Genomic DNA, 14,137 nt, shown 5'->3' with positions numbered 1-14,137 from the left:
TGTCCCCAACAGTTAGTAAAAGTTTGAACAAGGGGTGAAAATGATCTCTATTTTAAATTTGAATTCCTTTGAATATTAGCAAAGTTGCATTTAAAAAAGCATTTGAATTTGGCCTTTTATAGTTTTTCCTATCCAATAGTCTCTTGAAAAAAAATAATAAAAAATAAATAAATATTATATATATATATATATATATATATATATATATATATATATATATATTAATTGATTCCAGAGAGGAAGGGAGGAGAAATAGAAACATCATTGATCAGCTGCCTCCCTCACGCCCCCTAACTAGGATCAAGCTTACAAGCCGGGCATGTGCCCTTGAACGGAATCAAACCCAGGACCCTCAGTCCGCAGGCCGACGCTCTATCCACTGAACCAAACCGGCTAGGACTCCAATAGTCTCTTGATGGCCTATAGGGTAATTTATTACGACTCATGTTTTTCTTATCAAATTTACAAGCTCTTCATTATGTTTTATTTGCTGAAAATATAATTCCTAGTTTGTTGCTGCTTATAATTTTATTAATACAGAAGCATTGAGCTCTTTAGGTATCATTTCTGTGATTACTTAGTTTTGGGCTATTTTTAAGGTTAGGGTCTCTTCTACTCAGAATTCATTCATTTAAAAATAGCAGCCGAAACTGGTTTGGCTCAGTGGATAGAGCGTCGGCCTGCGGACTGAAGGGTCCCAGGTTCGATTCCGGTCAAGGGCATGTACCTGGGTTGCGGGCACATCCCCGGTGGGGGATGTGCAGGAGGCGGCTGGTCGATGTTTCTCTCTCATCGATGTTTCTGACTCTCTGTCTCTCTCCCTTCCTCTCTGTAAAAAATCAATAAAATATATTTAAAAAAAAAAGCAATATTTTTATTTATCTGTAATTAATTTTGATACGAGGATCCAAAATGATACCAGTAGAATAATCTTCCCTTCCTCATTAATTTTTAATACATTCTTTATTATATACTGGTTTTACATGTTTCCCAGTCTGTTTCTGAATTTGTTTCATTGATCTGTCTACATTATAATATAGCCAGTGTTGACGTGTTATTATGTTCTTGCCAAATTCTTTTAGTTATCTTCACTTGAATATTCTTCCAGGCAAACTTTAGAAAAAAGTTTATCAAAGGAAAAAAAATACTAGAAATTTGATTAGTTAAATATATAAATTGACTTGAGAAGACTGACATCTGTATTTCAGTGAAGATAAATCAATGATCTATTTTCTGAACGTTTACATATGTGAAAATGCTTTCCTGTTATTTTCAACATAAATGATACTGAGCTAGGCATGAAATTCTCTAGTTCCAGTCTTCCCATTTCTAATTCTAAAAACAGTCTATTCCTGTTTTTTAAAAATATGTATTTAGTCAAACATCCTTAGGCATGTCTGTTTTCTGTTCTTTGTAGAGTAAATCTTGATGAATATAATTTTTTAGGTTTGTAAATCAGAGTGGTGAACTATATCTACATGTAAGTTTCCCCCCAGTGATTTTTGTCTTTTAAATTTGTTATATATTTATTTATAGCACATTTTAACTATTCTGATTTCTTCCTTGGGTACACTTATTATTTGTAAGCTAAACCCCTATCCCCTGTCACCAGCAAGTATATTTTTTCTTTTCAATTTCCATCTGTTTTCTTTTTCTTTCACATTCGCAAGTTATTTACTACAGCATTGATTCAAATGTCTGCACTGAGTCAGATCTGCATCTTAGACCACTTCTTTCTGAAGATACTAGGCTGATATCCTCTAAGATATCCTTCTGTTCCTCCTTAGGAAATAATTTTGAAAGATATTTCTCCCCCATATCTTGAGGGTAATGGCTTCTTTTTCTGAGAGCTGAAAAATTCATAGACTACAAAAAAAGCATTAGTCCTTTTCCTGAGATTCACTTTTGCATGGATACAGTAAAAGGACAGACAATACTAAGTGTTGATGAGGAAGCAGAGACATTGGAACCTCATATATTTCTGATGGGAATGTAAAATTCTATAGTTTACATTCCCATCAATTCAAACAAAGTCTTATACACACATTTATTCACAATAGTCTACTAACTGATGAATGCCTAGCAAACTGGTAAATTCATACAATGGAATATTACCTCGCCACAAACATGAATGAAGTACTAATACATGCTACAATGTCAATAAACCTTGAGAACATATAAGTGGGTGGAGGCAGGAAAGGGGAGAATGAGGGACATCTGTAATAGTGTCAACAATAAAAAAACACATTATGATAAATAAAAGAAATGAGTCAAAAAAGAACACATTCTGGCCCTGGCCGGTTTGGCTCAGTGGATGGAGTGTAGGCCTGTGGACTGAAGGGTTCTGGGTTCGATTCTGATCACATGCCTGGGTTGCAGGTTTGGTCCCGAGTAGGGGGCATGCAGGAGGCAGCCAATCAATGATTCTCTCTCATCACTGATGTTTCTATCTCTCTCCCTCTCCCTTCCTCTCTGAAATCAATAAAAATATATTTAAAAAAGAACACATTCGGTATGATTCCATTTATATGAAACTAGAGGCCTGGTGCACAAATTTGTGCTCCAGTGGGGTTCCTTGGCCTGGTCTGTGGGATCGGGCTGAAACTGGCTCTCCAACATCCCCCGAGGTGTCCCAGATTGCAAGAGGGGCCGGAGAGATACTGTGGGAGGGCTCCAGGGTGTGTCTGGCCCATCTCGCTGAGTCCCAATTGGCTGGACCCCAGCAGTAAGCTAAGCTATCGGTTGGAGCATCTGCCCTCTGGTGGTCAGTGCACGTTATAATGAGTGGTTGAGCGGCCTTAATATATCATTAGCATATTATGCTTTGATTGGTTGAACGGACGACCAGACACATAGCATATTAGGCTTTTATTATATAGGATGTCCAGAATAGGAAAATCTATAGAGACAGATTAGTAGTAGCTAGTATATTAATGGTTACCAGGGAATGGAGGGTTGGGGGAGTAAGGGGTAGCTGCTAATGGGTATGGGGCTTCTTTTTAAAATGATGAAGTGTTCTAGAATTAGTGGTGATGGCTGCATAACCTTGTGACTATACTAAAATTACTGACTTGTAAACGTTTTTAAAAGGGTGAATTTTATGGTCTTGAATTAATCTCAATAAAAATTGTTGGGGTTTTTTTTATTTAAGAAAGAGCAACTTTAGAAGTCTTCAAAAACATCTTTTAAATTTCAGTCTTATTTTGATGTTTACTACTTATGATAAAAACAATTTTCATTCTACATGAGCAAGTTTGCTTATATACTATAAAAAGATTACATGTTTATCTTTAAAAATGTTACCTGACAGCCATCCTGGTTGATCCACTTGTGCTGTACTTCGTCTCTGGCAGAATCACTGAGGCCAGCATGATAAGCAAGAGCAGGGAGACCATTCTTCTGTAAGGTGTCAGCCATCGTGTCACATTCTCGCCTGGAGAGGCAGTAAATTATCCCTGAATCATCTGCCAAGAAATGAGGGTTTGTAACATAAATAACAGCACAATCTATATGATGTTCTTTAAAACATATGAAACATAAATAGACCTCCATCGTTTTCTTATAGTAGGTAAAAGAATTCAAGCAAGGAGAACTCACTTGCACTGAAAATGTCAGGGTTTGACCTTTAATCCTATCCCTGCATATGATTCCTGAGGTGGACCTGGACAAACCCTGGGCTCTATTCCACACTGGCTAGAAAACGGGAAGGCACCCTTACACAAGCTTTGTTGAAAACAAATGGCAATATGTATCAAAGAGCCCCAGAAATGCTTCTATCTTTGGACTCAAGTTTCCTTTTAGAAAACTAATATAGAAAATAAAGCGGTACAAGGACTTACACGAAAAGTTCTATTTGAATTTTGAAAATTAGAAAAATTTTAATGGCCAAAATTAGGAGGCTAAGACAGGAAATTATAAAATAATATACGGTATAATTGTCAAGTATTTTCTATGTTTTTAAAAAGACATGAGAAAATGCTCAAGATATAAAACAATAAAACAGGTTAAGGGTAGAACCACAATCTATAATAATAAAAGTGAAATATGCTAATTAGACCGGATGTCCTTCCGGGGCTGCTGCCTTGGCCCTCAGAGCTCACTGCATGAATTTCGTGCATCGGGCCTCTAGTGTGTGTGTGTGTGTGTGTGTGTGTGTGTATATATATATATATATATATATATATATATATATATATATTACATGTACCAGTTAATAATGTGGATTTTTCCCAATAGATGGAGTTACACATATGTTGACATATATGCGATTTGATATGTATGCTATTTTGTTATACTGACAGCAAGCTTCAAAATTTCATGTCAAATTTGCTGAAGGTGTTAACATCATAGATATTTTTATGCTTAAAAATGTTGAATTTCGTGCCAAAAAAAGAGCAATTGTGGGAAGTTTTAATTCATTACTTTATTTTGAAGAAAAAGTTATCATATACTTCAGGAAGCTTATGGTGAACATGCTCCATCTCAGGATACTTGTGAGCGCTGGTTAAACGCTTTAAAAGTGATGATTTTGATGTGAAAGACAAAGAACGTCCAAGTCAACCGAAAAAGTTTGAAGACCAACGATTACAAGCGTTACTGGATGAAGATGCATGTCAAACTGCTCAGCAAACAATTTCCGATCGTTTACAAGCAATGGGAAATATTCTAAAGGGAGGAAAATGGGTGCCACATCAACTGAACGAAGGATAAATGGAAAACCGAAAAGTCATCAGTAAAATGTTGCTTCAATGGCACGAAAGAAAGTCTTTTTTTGCATCGAATTATGACTGGTGATGAAAAGTGGATTCATTTTGAGAATCCCAAACGCACAAAATCATGGGTTGATCCAGGTCAACCATCAACATCAACTGCAAGGCCAAATCGCTTCAGAAAGAAGACAATGCTCTCCGTTTGGTGGGATCAGGAAGGTGTGGTGTAGTATGAGCTTCTAAAACCAGGTGAAACCATTAATACTGATCGCTACCGACAACAAATAATCAATCTGAACCACACTTTGATCATGAAACGACCAGAATGTGCCAGAAGACACGGCAAAGTAATTTTGCTTTGTGATGATGCACCACCACACAATTCAAAACCAGTTAAAGACACGTTAAAAGATCTTGCCTGGGAAGTATTAACCCACCCGCCGTATTCATCAGATCTTGCTCCTTCAGATGAACCACTTGTTCCGATCGATGGCACACGCACTTTCTGAGCAGCACTTCAAAACTGGGAAATTGGGTCTCTGAATGGTTTGCCTCAAACCAAGAAAAGTTCTATTGGGACAGTATCCACAAAAATACCTGAAAGATGGGGGAAATGTGTAGCTAGCGATGGACATTACTTTGAATAAAGCACTTTTGGTGTTTCTCTTGAAATTATCTTGTTTTCTTTGATTACAAAATCCGCCATTATTAACCGGTACACCTAGTATATAGTATGCTAATGGACAGAAAAATGCATTCAAAAATTAATGGAAGGAAACAAACCAAAAAGATAACAGTGACTTGTCTTGAGGTGAGGTTTGTCTTTTGCTTCCTTCTTCTTTCTGCTGCTTTCTAAATGTTCTTCAATGAGCATGTTTTATATTTATTGTTGTTTTTATGTATTTATTTTTTAAATCAGAAAATAAAGGTATCAAGAAAAAGTCATTTCTCTGTGTCAGAGCCAAAGGTATAGATTTACACTCTATTATGCTATTTATATTAGCTGCCAGGGAGAGGGAAATTACTAACTTTTTCATGGTTCATCACTGCGCTGTTTGATTTCTTCAAACCAATATGTATATTAAGTTTTAAAAAATGAAATAAAGATGTTTAACTTCTCCATGGAAAGTGGGTTACATGGGAAACTACCATTAATCTCAGAATCTCATTTTAATTATTATAGTTTAAAGGCAGACACACTTGGGAGAACACAATGAAACAAAGACCTGTATAATTCACACAGATAGAAGCCAGAGTTAAGATACTGAAACCATCCATTATAAAATAGAGATGTAGAAGGAAATATTTAATTTTTTTGGGGGGGTTAGGGTTTATTTTAAAACATATTTTTTATTGTTAGGGTTTATTGTTATCAAACCAAATGAGATTTCACAATATTCAGAACTGAGGGAGTTGAGATATTCTGCTCTATAAATAGCAAATCAGTGCTATCATGAGAAATGTTTCTTATGCAATTTTATATATTCTACTAGAGGTCCAGTGCATGAAATTCATGCACACAGGGGTGGGGGGTTCCTTGGCCCGGCCGGCGCCCTCTTGTAGTCCATGAAGTCCTTGGAAGATGTCTAACTGATGGCTTAGGCCCGCTCCCCAGGGGGAACGGGCCTAAGCTGGCAGTCAGCAGTCAGACATCTTTAGCGCTGCCGCCACCACCACTGCGCTTGCCAGCCGTGAGCCCAGCTCCTGCGTTGAGCGTCTGCCCCTGGTGGTCAGTGCACATCATAGTGACTGGTCGTCCTGCTGTTTGGTTGATTTGCATATTAGCCTTTTATTATATAAAATTGGGGTACTAAGAAGATATGTATTTATTACTTCTAGACATAATTCATCACATGGCTGTACTCACGTGGGTGATGCTTCCTGATCCATTCTAAGCAATCAAATGCTACCTTTTTAGGCTTCTTTGGTAGCACATAGTATTTCAGATTATGTCTATTAAAGCTCATGGTAAACCTAAAAGAAGTCCCAAACATAAAATTTTGTTACTATGAGAAAATACAGTTTCAGCCACCTTCAAAAATTAAATGCTGATGTTCCACAAAGCAAACCTAATTATCAAGTTGTGTTAAATTGAATATTGCCCTGGCAGCTTACATAATAGAACAGAGAAATGGAAGTTGGGTTAAGGGGCTAACAAAATGAATGGTGACAAGGAGGGAGTGTCTATGGGACTAGCTGACAAGGAGCTAGAAGGACTGTAGAAGAGAACACATGCAGATAAGCCGAGAGCCCAGCCTCCAAGATGAAGATGACGAAGAGCAGAGATGACTAAAACATTATTTAAAAGACTAAGAAAATCAGCCCAGCCAGTGTGGCTCAGTGGTTGAGCATCGACCTATAAACCAGGAGGTCGCGGTTCGATTCCTGGTCACAGCACATGCCTGGGTTGCGGGCTTGATCCCCAGTGGGGGGTGTGCAGGAGGCAGCCAATCCATGATGATTCTCTCATCATTGATGTTTCTACCTCTCTCTCCCTCCCTTCCTCTTGGAAATCAATTAAAAAAAAAATATATATATATATATATAAAAAACCATAAGAGAAAACATATACGTTTTCCCAAATTTTGACTGTGTACATGAGGGGCTAATTGCCAGGCAACAAAAGGTGCGTGGGCCATTGTACTTTGGCTCTGCATCCCGGAGAGAATGTGGGTGACGCTGAAAGATGTGCTCTTCTCTCTCTCTGGTCTTTTGCCCTTGGTATCCCACTTCCTCTCTCGCACTTCCTCTCCACTATCTCCTCTCTTGAACTTCAGTTTCTTCTGTGAATTCTTCCCTTTTGTCGCTGAATATGTTCTAAGATCACCAATCCTAAAAACAACAAAAGCTTCCCTTGACCCAATACTGTACTGCTGCTGGCATCCCACCTTTCTTTCCCTCCAGTGGCAAGTTTCTGGGAAGACACTTACGCTCCCAACCCACTAACCACACACTCCGTTTCTCCTCATCACTTCCATTCTGGCTTTCCCGTTACCATTCTATGGAAACTGTCTTATCAAAGCTTTTACAGCTAAAGAACTGTTACAGGATCCTTGGCCTGCAGGCACCCTCCACTGCTCCAGGTTCCAACATTTCCGCAGGAAGAACAAGTTAAATTTAGAGCACAAAGACCTCCCCGTGCCTGGGTTGATGGTGAGGAGGCTGCTATTACAAGGGTGTGGAGATCAGAGGGAGGCAACCACTGGCTCTGTTTTTGTATCTAAATCCAAGCTAGCTGGGTCCAGGCTTTGTTGCCATTGGTAGGATAAATGTGTTTAGTTTTAGGACCAAAGAATGCCTCGCTGTGGAGGGCAGCCACGCTCCTAAAGGGACTGCTGTACAGGTAAGAAGGCCATGCAGGAGGCAGCAGTAACCTTCACCTACATTTGTTTTTGCATTGGTTTCTCAGACCGAATCCTCTCTGACCTCCCAGTCACGCCATATTGGCTATCCTTGCTGAAAACCCATTAGCTCTCAGTTTTACATTCCCTTCACCTCTCTGATCTCCCCATCTCCATCTTTTCTTCCTTTGCTCACTCCCTAAGTGACAATGACCCCCGCACTGCTAGGCTCTTCTCTTCTTCCCCTACGTCATCTTCTTCAGGGACCACACCTTCTTTAAACTGCATCCAAATAAAGGGTGCCGAAACTGGTTTGGCTCAGTGGATAGAGCGTCGGCCTGCGGACTGGAAGGTCCCAGGTTCGATTCCGGTCAAGGGCATGTACCTGGGTTGCGGGCACATCCCGAGTAGATGTGCAGGCGGCAGCTGATCGATGTTTCTCTCTCATCGATGTTTCTAACCCTCTATCTCTCTCCCTTCCTCTCTGTAAAAAATCAATAAAATATATTTAAAAAAAAACAAAAACAAAAACAAATAAAGGGTGTCCCAAAATTCACACAAGAAGTAATTTTGAGCCCTAACCGGTTTGGCTCAGTGGATAGAGCGTCAGCCTGCGGACTGAAAGGTCCCAGGTTCGATTCCGGCCAAGGGCATGTGCCTTGGTTGCGGGCACATCCCCAGTAGGAGGTGTGCAAGAGGCAGCTGATCGATGTTTCTAACTCTCTATCCCTCTCTCTTCCTCTCTGTAAAAAATCAATAAAATATATTTAAAAAAAAAGAAAAGAAAAAAAAAAGAAGTAATTTTGATAGAAAACACAGGTTTATAATTAAAAATTGTAAATTTTTTATCGATTCATAAAGGATACAGTATAGGGTTATGGATGGAATAGCACATCAGATAAATGGCCTCCACGGCTTTGCTGGCACATATGCAAAGCCATGGTCTTCATTGGTCTTCACTGTCCCTGCTCCTGGGCCATCATTGGTACTTGGTAATGCTTATCAAATTGAAGGGATTGAAATCACAGGGCAACAGATATTAGAATCTGATTCAATAAACCAAGTAAAATTAGGCTTTTATTTTTTGTTGTTGTTGTTAATGCTCACGCAAAATTCAAATCTTGCGTGAACTTTGGGACACCCTTTACCATTCCCACGAGTCCCAACTTTTGCCTCCAGCTTAGACCTCTTTTCAGATTTTCAACCCACAATCCAACTTCTTTTCACATAGGTGGTCTAAAACTGTGCATGCGTGCCCCCCAGGGGGTCACAAAGACTTTCTTAAAGCACAAGAGCAAAGACAATTTTAAAGGAATCGATTCCCAGGTCCTCCATTCTGCATTTTCACATGTAACTTTTGCTAAAAGACTGATCTGAGAATGCACCTGCAGTCGAGGCATCCTGCTGGTTTCTCCTGCCCGTTTTCTTCCTTTCACAATTGTCCTCCCACTTTCTAAAAACAAACGAACCCTACCTTTGACTCATTCTGAACTTTACTACCTTTGACTCATTCTGAACTTTACTACCCTGCACTCTTCCAGATGCAAAAACCTCCAGGACATTAAAAAAAAAAAAAAAAAAGAGTCTAGCATGGATATAGGTAAAACTTTCTTTAGTCAAAGAAACTGACACCGCTGGTGAAGCTTCGTGCTTGCTAAGTGTTTTACATATTTCTGTTAAGGGCAGGGTATGACATCAGGAATGAAGCATTTCAGCCTCTAGTAGAATGTTCTGGTTTCAGATACAGAGGAAGGTGGTGGGAGTGAAGATGATTTTTACTTTATGACCGTGCTTCTTCCTTCATCCCTGAAAACTGTCAGAGAATGCATTGCTCTGAGTCAAAACCAGCCCTCTTATATCACTTGTACAAGACACTCAGAGCTTTCTTTTAGTGCTTGAAATGGCAGAAGCATCTGTAGCAAGCAGATTGTGGCGAAGAAGGGGGCAGATAAAAGTCTGATATATTCAAGGACTAATTTGATTGTTCTCAGTTCATTACTTACAGTCACTGCCACAGCAAAAGGAACTGCAGTCCTGATAAATTCTGGCATTAAAAAAAAATTGCTCAGGCCTGGCCAGTATGGCTTAGTGGTTTGAGCGTCATTCCATGCACCAGGAGGTCACTGGTTTGATTCCCGGTCAGGGCACATGCCAGGTTGCTGGCTCAATCCCCAGTGGGGGTGTAGGCAGCCAATCAATGTACCTCTTTCATCAATGTTTCTCTCCCCCCTCTTTCTTCCTTTCTCTCTCTAAATCAATAAAAACATCCCATCTAATAATAGACAAACATGGTAATTGACTGTACCTTCGTTACACCTCCCATTGGCTAATCAGCGTGATATGCAAATTAACCAACAAAGACGGCGGCAAATTTGCAAACTGCAGGCAGGGCGGGACAGCGCCATCCCGCCTGCCCTGCCACCATCCGGGCCTGCTATCTGCAACCTAGGACGGCGGGCGTCCGTGTGCGACCCGACCCGGGGTGGCTGGGCGGGGCAGCAGCGATCTGATGACCCGCCCGGGGTGTCCCATGTGCGACCCGGGGAGGAGAGGCAGGCACCGAGGGATTGGGCCTGCCATCTGCCACCCGGGGAGCGGGCCTTAGCCAGCAGGTGCTTATCTCCTGAGGGGTCCCAGACTGTGAGGGGCACAAGTGGGGGTGAGCGACACCCCCCACACACCTCCCCTCCCCTGCCAGTGCACAAATTTTTGTGCACCAGGCCTCTAGTATTTTAATAAAGAATAATGGCCTCATTGCCTTTTCCTACGTTTTACACACTTTAATATTAGAACAATGTTTCATGCATTAAAAAAAATGCCTGGTCAGTATGGCTCAGTGGTTGAGTGTCAACCCAGGAACCAAGAGGTCGTTGGTTCGATTCCTGGTCAGGGCACACACCAGGTTGAAGGCTCGATGCCAGTAGCAGGAGGCAGCCAATCAATGATTCTCTCTCATCATTGATGTTTCTATCTGTCTCTCTTCTCCCTTCCTCTCTCTGAAATCAATAAAAACATATTTAAAAAAATCTGAGTCAAAAAAGAAAGACAGTAGCAATGCTGGTGGGAATGTAAAACGGGCAGGCACTTTGGAAAATAGTCTGGCAGTTCTCAAAAGGTAAAAAATAGAGTTAGCACAAAACCCAACAATTCCATTCCTCAGTCTATATCCAAGAGTCAGGAAAACACAGGGCCGCATAAGAACTTGTATGTGAATGCTCATAACAGCATTCCTCTTAGTAGCCAAAAAAGGTAAACAATCCCAGTGATGACCAATGAATAAATAAAATGTAATATACCCATAGCAATGGAATATTCTTCAGCAATAAACTTTGAAAACATTATGCTAAGTGGAAGAAGCCATATTGGATGATTCTCTTTAAATGAGACTAGAGGCCCAGCACATGATCAGGGCCAATCTTCCCCGCTGCCTGCCACATCCGCCGCCACCCACCCCCGGTTCCCAGGCTGGGGGAAGAACCCCTGGTGGTCAGTGCACGTCATTGCCAACTGGTTGTTCAGCCATCCGGTCAATCTGCATATTACTTATATATATACAGCGATCTAGAACAGGCAAATCTAAAGACAGAAGGTAGACTGGTGGTTGCCTCGGGGTGCTAGAGGGTGTGAGGGAAAGTGGGATTGACTACTAATGGATATGAGTGCTTTTGCAGGGTGAGGAAAACATTCTAAAATTGATCGTGGTGATGGCTGCACAACTCTGACTACTCAAAAACCACTGAATGATACACTTTAAATAGGTGTATGGCATGTGCATTATATCTCAATAAAGCTGATATATTACAAACATTTGGCTTAAAATCTGAAATTTTGCCGAAACCGGTTTGGCTCAGTGGATAGAGCGTCGGCCTGCGGACTGAGGGGTCCCGGGTTCGATTCCGGTCAAGGGCATGTACCTGGGTTGCGGGCACATCCCCGGTGGGAGATGTGCAGGAGGCGGCTGATCGATGTTTCTCTCCCATCGATGTTTCTAACTCTCTATCTCTCTCCCTTCCTCTCTGTAAAAAATCAATAAAATATATTTAAAAAAAAAAATCTGAAATTTTTATTTTATTTGTGGCATAATTGAGAAATGTTTACTAATTTAGTCAAACAGACTACTTTTACTAAAAATAAGAAAATGACATCATATTAGGACAGAAAGCTGTAGATCTCAAATCCAATTAAAACCAAAACAAGTATCTCTACAGCAAATAGACTGCTAAAATCCAGCAGATGGCCGCTAACTAAAAGCAGCATTCCCACAATTTGTTAAAATGAAAAAGATAAGTCTCTCTGATTTTATTACATAGAACAAATCTGACTCGGCCTGCTGGAAAGCAGTATGTTTGGAATTACCAGATATTGTAGTTAGAGGCAGTTCTCATCAATTGATAAATGGGTAACTGAAATGTGGAATGCCCCCAAAATGGAAGATTATTCAGCCATAAAAATGAATGAAGTACTGATACAGGCTACAACATGGAAGTCCCTTGAAAACATTATGCTGAGTGATGGGGAGTGACTGCTTATAAGACCGAGGTTTCTTCTTTGGATGATGAAAACGTTCTAAACTGAGATTTGGGGGATGGTTGAACAATTCTGTGAAAATTCAAAAAACCCAACTAAATTCTAACCTTTAAACGGGTGAATTTTATGGTGTGTCAATTACATCTTAATAGAGATATGATTTTTTAAAAAGAAGTTTGGATTTCATTGTATTTCACTAAGGGAGTTGTTACCATTAAAATAAAAAACATTATCGGGTCCAGGGTGTCAAACTCATGTGATTTTAAGGGATGTGTTAGGAAATGGAATCAATTTGTGCTCAGCTCTTGTTGCTTTTGGAACTGAAATACTTGTCATGAGGATATGTACTAGTTTATGTGAATTATAAACAGTCAAAATTTTCTTTTTTTATATATATAAGAAAATAAGTCCCATGCGGCTGATTGGTTTGGCAATGAAAACTGGATTTGCGCCCTGACCGGTTTGGCTCAGTGGATAGAGCGTCGGCCTGCGGACTCAGGGGTCCCGGGTTCGATTCCGGTCAAGGGCATGTACCTTGGTTGCGGGCACATCCCTAGTGGGGGGTGTGCAGGAGGCAGCTGATCGATGTTTCTCTCTCATCATCGATGTTTCTAACTCTTTATCCCTCTCCCTTCCTCTCTGTGAAGAATCAATAAAATATATTAAAAAAACCAAAAAAACTGGATTTGCCAATTAGGTTACATGGTAGTCATTTCCCATTATTTGAAAGAGCTATGCCACAAAGTTTTGACAAAACTAATTTAAAAGCATATCACAGAATAAAAAAATATGTAAAAAATATATTAGGAAAGGTCTTCAGAATATATTGGATATAAGGTTCATTTATGTGAAACAGCAACTATATTTAATAGTCATTGGGTAAGTCTTGGTAAGGCATTTTTTAGGGTATATTTCCCAGAAAAAGTAAAGTGAGTAACTAATGATCTGACTTATTTTGCCAGTCACATGTTTTATAAATCTTAGCTTTCAACAAAATTTGGAGGACTTAATTGAGTTGTCGGTTGAAATACCATTAAAAATAATTTTTCATGACAGATCATTATGTAATTTTGGCATATGTGTCAGAGGGAATTCAAATTGAGTGTTATTACTACAATAAAATGCTTTCCATTCCCATCCATGTTTCTGCAAGCAATGTTTCTCAACGCTTACATCTATAATAGAAATTTAAGCCACTGGCCAGCATGGCTCAGTAGTTGAGCATCGACCTATGAACTAGGAGATTCAGTTCCCTGTCAGAGTACATGCCCAGGTTGCGGGTTCAGTCCCCAGTGTGGGACTTGTAGGAGGCAGCCAATCAATGATTATCTCTCATCATTGATGTTTTTATCTCTCTCTCACTCTTCCTTCCTCTCTGAAATCAATTATATAAATAAACTAGAGGCCCAATGCACGAAATTTGTGCAAGGGGCTCTGAGGGTTGAGGCGGCTGCTGCCTTGCCCCAGGGCCCTTCTGATTCGCAAACTTCCCTTTCAGCGTCTGGTGTGAGAAATTGCTCAGGACTTCAAAACAGATGTGCGCTTCCAGCATGTAGCGAT

The 14,137-nt window shown here is 40.1% G+C and overlaps 2 protein-coding genes across 2 annotated transcripts in view; both read right to left on the bottom strand.

Moving 5' to 3' along the window:
• The window catches only part of CRTC3 (CREB regulated transcription coactivator 3), a gene marked incomplete at its 5' end in the record, with an annotated part of 1,283,408 nt that overhangs the window by 1,091,779 nt on the left and 177,492 nt on the right, over positions 1 to 14,137 (bottom strand). The window lies entirely within an intron of this gene.
• Positions 1 to 14,137, bottom strand: part of BLM (BLM RecQ like helicase) — a 74,124-nt gene that overhangs the window by 23,636 nt on the left and 36,351 nt on the right. Inside the window, exons 13-14 of the mRNA XM_081114736.1 lie at positions 6,577 to 6,683; positions 3,304 to 3,464 (exon numbers count right to left, since the gene is read on the bottom strand). Coding sequence (XP_080970862.1) covers positions 3,304 to 3,464; positions 6,577 to 6,683 — 268 coding nt within the window. The remainder of the gene's footprint in view (positions 1 to 3,303; positions 3,465 to 6,576; positions 6,684 to 14,137) is intronic.

The sequence above is a fragment of the Myotis nattereri genome (assembly GCF_964212035.1).
Source record: "Myotis nattereri genome assembly, chromosome: 21".
NCBI classification, from domain to species: Eukaryota; Metazoa; Chordata; class Mammalia; order Chiroptera; family Vespertilionidae; genus Myotis; species Myotis nattereri.
The sequence above is the reverse complement of the archived record's forward strand: the minus strand, read 5'-3'. Positions and strand labels throughout refer to the sequence as shown.